The sequence below is a fragment of the Trypanosoma theileri genome (assembly GCF_002087225.1).
Source record: "Trypanosoma theileri isolate Edinburgh chromosome Unknown TM35_Tth_27_V1, whole genome shotgun sequence".
NCBI classification, from domain to species: Eukaryota; Euglenozoa; class Kinetoplastea; order Trypanosomatida; family Trypanosomatidae; genus Trypanosoma; species Trypanosoma theileri.
The window spans coordinates 154,879-161,945 of NW_021639869.1; the positions used below are offsets into that span (position 1 = coordinate 154,879).

A 7,067-nucleotide genomic window follows, 5' to 3' on the forward strand; every position below is an offset into this window, starting at 1 on the left:
TTATTATTATTATTAATTGCATTCTATGTTTCTGACTTTCAATGTACATTTTTCTTTTTCTTTTTTTTTATATTGTTTCTATGTTTGTTTGCTTGTACTGTGGTTACTTCTCTTTATACTTTGAGCAATTGCTCGATGTAAAGATGCACTTCTTCATTAACCATGATTGCTTTCATCTTTTTCCATCTCCAATACATGCATGCCTTACATGTACAGATTTATGCGAAACATCCTTTTTCTTTTGGATGGGAGAACAAAAACAAAAAAAAAAAAAAAAAAAAAAAAAAAAAAAAAAACAAAAAGAAAAAAAAACACAAACACTCAGAATCCTTTCTGCTATTCTCTTTTCTTTTTTGTTCTTTTTCTGTTTCTTCTCTTTTTTTATTATTTTCTTTTCTTCCATTTTTGTATCTTTTCGTTTGTTTCTCTTCTTTTTTTTTCTGTTGTTTTTTGTTTTCTTAATTTATTTCAGTTTCTCGTGAGGCACACACAGGCACCGCACACACACACAAAAAAAAAAAAAGTACATATATACATACATACGTACAGTAGACATTCCCCTGTTCTTTATTCTTACTCAAAATAGTAATAAGTTGTATTGAGAGTTGTGGCACTAACAAAACAATAACAATATGGCTTCTTCTACACAGATGAAGAAGGAGGCGGCAGAACTCCGCAAGGTTGCCAAACAATCACGTCTCTCACAAAAAGAGGCAGCCGCAAAAGAACGCAAGCAGAAACAGAAACAACAACAACAAAAGGATGGAGAAGAGAATAAAGGGGAAATGTCATCTTCAGCGGGATCAAAGTCTGGTGGGCGTAAAGGGGCGATTATTCTCCCTAGTGAAGTGCAAGAGATGCGGCAGCGGTTGTTTGGTGAAAGTCCTTCACAAGCACAAGAATCGCAGGCCAATAATAATAATAATAATAAGAATAATAATAATAATGCGGCTGGAGGAAAGAAGGCCGTGAAAGGGGCAAAGCGACAACGTACAGTTTCTGCAACTTCTTCTTCTTCCTCCTCCTCAACACCCACATCTTCTCGCCCACAGTTTGAACAGCCGCCGTACCGATTGGAGGTTCATCATAAGAACAAACAAATTCTTCTGGATGTAACTTTACATCACATCCCCGCCGTTCATGTGGACGTGAGTGAAACCACCGACACGATGTTTGTAGTGGACACAAGCAAACACACAAAGAAGTACAGACTAGAACTGCCCATTCCAGAGGGAATGCGAATTGATGCAGAACAGGCAACGTGTGAACTGCAGTGTGATACGGGGGTATTGAAATGTGTACTGCCGATTAAAGGAGATATTCCCGCATCTCTGCAGGAGGAACGGGCGAAAATGTTGGATGCCATTCAGAAACAGAAAACCCTGCGATTCCGCATGGGTGCTGATGGTGAGTTGAAGGTGCGTAGTCGCCGTTCACTGTTGGCAAAGAATGAAAGAGAACAGGCAGCCATCAGAGCCGCAGCCACCGCAGAGAAGAAAAAGGCGCAAGAAGAAGAAGAAGAAGATGCGCAGGATGTTCAAGAGAAAAAGAAGAAAAAGAAGCAAGATGGTAAGAAGGGATCTACTACGAGTAATGATAATGATAATGATAATAATGGTAATAATGAGATGCTGGAGGCTCGGGATACTGTAGAGGATGGAAAGCCGAACAAATCCCATACCAACAACAAAAAGGAAAAGACAAAGAGACGTAAAGGCGATGAGGAAGAAGAGGAAGATAAGAATGATAGAACACAACCTGCGAAGAAAACTGCTAGAAAGGAAACTCCCTCAACAACACGCGGGAAGGAGTCAACTGTAGGAAATTTACAAGAAAACACGAGTAGAACACTGCAACAACAACAACAACAACAAAATAAGCAAAAGAAGACTCCAAGCAAAGTATTTGAAGAAGAACAGAAGCGGGCCATGGCGATCGCCAAGTCTGCTGGAAAGGCTGCACAGTCTACACTTCGTGAACGCATTGCGCAAGCAAAGATATTACAGAAGAAAATGCAAGAGCGACTCACTGTTCGTAGTTTACGCCGTGATACACGGTCAGAGAAAAAACAAGATTCATTTATTCGAGTATTGGAGGAACAGAAGCGACAGTTGTTGGCACGAGCAGAGTTGAACGCCTCCATTGCAGAGGCAGAGAAAAAGACAGCAGGTAGAAGGAGTACAGGAAAGACTGTTACCTTTGTCGCCGCAGAGGAACAATAGAAGAAATATATATATATATATATATATATATATATATATATATATATGAAGGGAAGGATGATGAAGCGAAAAAAAAGAAGAAAAAAACAACAACAACAACAGGCACATATATACATAAGCAGTAATGAAGAATGAGTGTAAGTGAGAGAGAGAGAAAGAGTATGTGTGTGTGTGTGTGTTTGTGGGATCAGAAGTGGACGGATCTATTGTATTTGCTTCTTCTCCTTGGTATGATTGCGACAAACGGCAGCAGCAGCAGCAGTAGTGGGTAGTAGAAGAAGAAATTGTAGTAGTGTAATGGTGGTGTACCGCCTCTCTACCACCTTCAATAAACAAACATCCCCGTGTAAAGCAACTATAGTGCGCGTACTTTAATATATTCTTTGTGTGTATGCGCTACGTTTAAAAGAAAAAAAAAGAAAAAGAGAAAGAGACGCTTAAGCAATTTTTGAGAAATACCAACGCAGATGAAATGGAACATTACAAAGATGAAGAAGAAATAAATAGAGAAGAAGAAGAGGAGGAGAAGAATTAAAAAAAAAAAAAAGAAAAAAAAAATGGCCTGTGAAAAGAATTATGAAAAGAAATGAGCTCCACTTCTATGCATATATATTTTTCTTTCTCTTTTTTTTCTTCTGAGATGACAACGTTTCGCTGATAAGGTAATAACGGAGTAAGAACGAAAATGATAGTTCAGAGAGTGCATAACTGCAACAAGAGAAAAAAAAAAAAAGAGAAAAGGACGTTTTGGATGTCAACTGTTGGGGTAATTGAAGACCCCCGTTTTTCTAACAATGAACACTAATAAGCAGCAAATAAAAAATATATTTGTATAAATTATCTTTTTTCTTTTCTTTTCTTTTCTTTTTATATTTTTCAGCGGCCATGCGGAGGACAAAGCGACTCTTATCTACCACCGATACCACAGAAATCCCCGCGAGTGTGGAGGAAAACATTACAACGGGGACTGGACTGCCGGCCAGCACATGGACACCATCCTTCGTGGATCCAATACCCTCTATGAATAATAATAATAATAATAATAATAATAATAATAATAATAGTGGTAGTGATGATATGGCGTCTCCGCTTAAACGGTTCAAGTTACCTAATGAGGTGTTGGCTCGTCTCGGTAAAACTAGGACAGGTACGGAAGAAAATAATACTGGAAATGAGGTTAGAAAAGAGAATAAGGTGGATAAAGAGGTAAGTGAAGTGGCTAGTGTGATCCGCTCACGCAAACTTGCCGCCGCTGAGCGCCGTGCAATGCGAGAGAATGAAGAAACAGAGAATTCTCTAAAGCCAACAGTTTCAGTACGTCGATTGCCCAGACATCAAATGGAGCAAAAATCACAGCGACGCAAGTCCCCACAAAGATCGGTATTCTTCGCTAACGAAGGTGATGGGATTATTAACTTTGGCACGGGATTATCTGCCGCAGTGGATTCTTCTTCTTCATCGTTATCATCAGATGCGGGTTCTTGTTGTGATGATGATGGGGATGAGGAAAAGAACAACGACGATGCGCGGGCGGCGAAACGACGGAGAGAGATTGATCGTCACTTTGCTGGTTACGAAAGTGATGAACTCGACTCTGCTAGTGCATCTCTTATGGAAGAAGAGGAAGAAGAAGAAGAGGAAATGATTGAAGAAGAGGAGGAGGAAGAAGAAGAGGAAGAGGAAGAAGAAGAAGAAAAAGGTGATGATAATGATAATGATGCTGATGCTAATAGGTGTAATGGTGCTGGAGCGGTTGGATTTGGTCTCTTTGAACGTCGCCGTCAACAACAACAACAACAACAAGATCAACAAGAGCAGAAAGGGAAGAAGAATACTTCAGACAATGTTGAGATCGGTACTTCCTCTATTTCTGTTAATCCTATGACGAGAGATCGTCGCTATCGTTATGGTTCAATGTTCTTTGAAATGCACATTGGTCGTGATAGTGTGAATCCCTGCCATCACACACTACTCTGCCTTAGTGGACCCATCACTATACAAGGTCCATGCTGCGTTGTGGGATTTGGAATTGGTGAGATCGCTGTTGGTGGTTTTTTTTTGGGTAAGAAACATGTTCTACTGTTTAGTGAGACACAACGTATTGTTCTAACACCAGTACGGCGGCTTAGAAATAAATGCATAGATGTGAAATCAGTTCCCATTCGAAGATATTTTGAACAGGATGATGGACCCATTACCATCATGCCTCCTCTACAGCAAGATTTTATTCATAACACAACAGATGATGAGATAAAGAGGAATGACAATACCAACAAGGGTAATAGCAATGGTAACAAACATAATAATAACATTGCCAATAATAACAATAATAATAATAATAGTATGGATGATGATGATCTTGATGAAGTGGAGATGTTTGGTAGTGTTGATTGGGATTGGGTGGAATCAACGGTTGCATCATGGCGTGGACGACTTGCGAGTCAAATGCCAAACATTATATTAATTGTCCAGCCGTACGATCCATGCGGATTACCCCCAACACGACGACGTTATTTTAAGGGAAAAGGAAAAGGTAAATCGCAGAAGAAAGTAGTAGGAATGTCAGGAGATGCCTTTATGGATGTCCCACGGTTTTTAGCTCGTCATCATGAAACTGAAATTGATACGGCTCTTTTACCAAATGTTATTCCTGCTATTCTTAAACAAGGCCCTGGGGCAGTGGTGGTGTTGGGTTCACAGGGTATAGGGAAGTCCACACTGGCCCGATTTCTCACTAATGGTTTACTCTCCCAGCATGGTGTTTGTTACTGGCTGGATCTTGATCTTGGACAGCCAGAGTTCTCACCACCAGGTGTACTCTCTCTATACGGTGTGCGAAAGCCACTACTTCGTCCACACGATTCTGAGAGTGTAGATCTTGTAAAGAGTTTCTATCTTGGCGGCTCACGTCTCCGTTGCCCTGTTGCTACTGCCATTGCATTAGAGCAGTTGTGTGCTCTTGTGGAATTGGTACAACGACGATATCCCGTGGTGGTGAATACACACGGTTGGGTACTCAGCACTGGACGTCGTATGACTGTAGAAGTGATTCGCCGTCTAGAGCCAAAACACATCATTCATCTTGTGAAGGAACGTGAAGTGCGATGGGCACGTGAAAGTGAATCCCTCATGGATCCTGAAAGAGGATTAAACTCAGAGGTATTACACAAGCGATTTCATGTACGGCGTTTGGTTTCATCATCATCCTCATTATTATTATCATCATCATCTACGGGAGAAACAATAGAGCGAATTATGGGAAGACTTCCACATCCACGAAGATGTACAACTGCCGGTAAACAGAATAATTCCTCTGCAACTGAAAAAACCAACTGGTGTGGAACTGTGCATACTATACAAGTAAACCGGGATGAGGGATTACTGCGACGTGAAATGCAACCTAAAGCATCTGCTATTCGCCGTAGTTTGTGGCAGCAATATTTGGCTCCACTCTTTAATTACTACGAATCACAAAAGGATAAAAGATCTAAAATGGATCTCTTAGATGTTGGAGACTCCACTACTTTATTTAAAGGCTCCTTGAAACAGTTTGAGGCGATTGTGTTTACGGATATCTCTGATGCTCGTGATATTACTGATGAAGTCATGTGTGCAGCACTAGAGCATAGTGTAGTGGCGCTTTCTTTTTCTATTGAACCTTCCTCAACACCTGATGCTGCTGCCGCCGTTGCTTCTGAAACGAAACGAACACCACTACAAAAACAGAAAGAATCGATACATTCAACACATAATAAAAACCTTCAGGTGGAAAAAACGGTAGGGAATCGTTATTGCTTAATGGACATGCCGACCGGGTTTGCCATCTCATGTTTCGGATTTGTTGAGAGCAGTGAGACGGCAATGCTTACCTCTGGTGAAATTGCAATTCGCCTTCCGTTGCCTCGTGCTATTGTGCGGGATATGTTGACAGGCAATATTGCTTCTACCTGTAGTGGTGTTAATAGTGTTAATAGTGGTAGTGGTAATAGTAATAGTAATAGTGTTAATGGCGGTGAGGGAAGAAGGGTCCGTGTCTCGCTTGCATGTACACTGGCAGACAATATGGATACGGCAGCATTGGAGGCATATTTCTAACGTGCTTGTTTGAGTAAATGAGTGCAATTCTTTTCTTTCTTTCTTTTTCTCAATCTCATTATTTTCCTTCTCAGGTGAGAGGGAGAGATAAAGAGAAAAACAAAACAAAACAAAACAAGAAAGAAGAATGGGAATGAAAAAAAAAAGAGAGAAAACACACAGAGGCGAAAAAAAAAATATGAAGGAAATTGAAAACCAAAACTGAATGGAAATGAAGAAGGTTAAGTCATCTCGAGTAAATACTTCCATAGGTCGTACTATTATAAGTAAGGGATAGAAGAGTCTCTCTGTGAGACACCTATATATCTATTTCTCCTGCAATCTGTTATTCTTGTTATTATTGTTGCTCTCGATATTCTTCTTTTTCTTTTTTCTTTTTTCTTTTTTCTTTCTTTTATCAAGCAGTACTGCAAGAAATATAAAGGGTCCTTTACAGGTTCATAGCAAACCCTTCTTTTTTTTTTTTCTTTTTTTTTTTTTTCTTATTGGCGTTCTCTACCGTCTCTTCTTTTGATGCTGCAAATATCTCGCCAACGAGAAACACAACGACGGCGGCACCACGACGATGCACCTCCACCACGACGACAAGAACGGCAAAACCATGAGTTCTTTTTAATTATGTGTTTATTCTTTCTCTTGACTTTTGCCTCTTCTGCCGTTACTGGAGTTCTCACGCAGGAAAGGGCATCAACGACTACAACACCAACAAAAACAACAACAGAGCCAGTAGTGGAGACTCCGGTATCTACT

General features: G+C 40.3%; 2 protein-coding genes across 2 annotated transcripts; both read left to right on the forward strand.

Annotated features, from left to right (window-relative positions):
* Window positions 1-632: 632 nt before the first annotated feature.
* On the forward strand, window positions 633-2,222 carry TM35_000271520 (uncharacterized protein; the record flags this gene model as incomplete). Its single annotated transcript, XM_029028045.1, has 1 exon — window positions 633-2,222. One exon carries the CDS (start codon window positions 633-635, stop codon window positions 2,220-2,222), a length of 1,590 nt encoding a protein of 529 aa, XP_028880628.1.
* An 885-nt stretch (window positions 2,223-3,107) lies between these two features.
* TM35_000271530 (uncharacterized protein) lies at window positions 3,108-6,317 on the forward strand (the record flags this gene model as incomplete). Its single annotated transcript, XM_029028046.1, has 1 exon — window positions 3,108-6,317. One exon carries the CDS (start codon window positions 3,108-3,110, stop codon window positions 6,315-6,317), a length of 3,210 nt encoding a protein of 1,069 aa, XP_028880629.1.
* Between the last annotated feature and the right edge of the window lie 750 nt (window positions 6,318-7,067).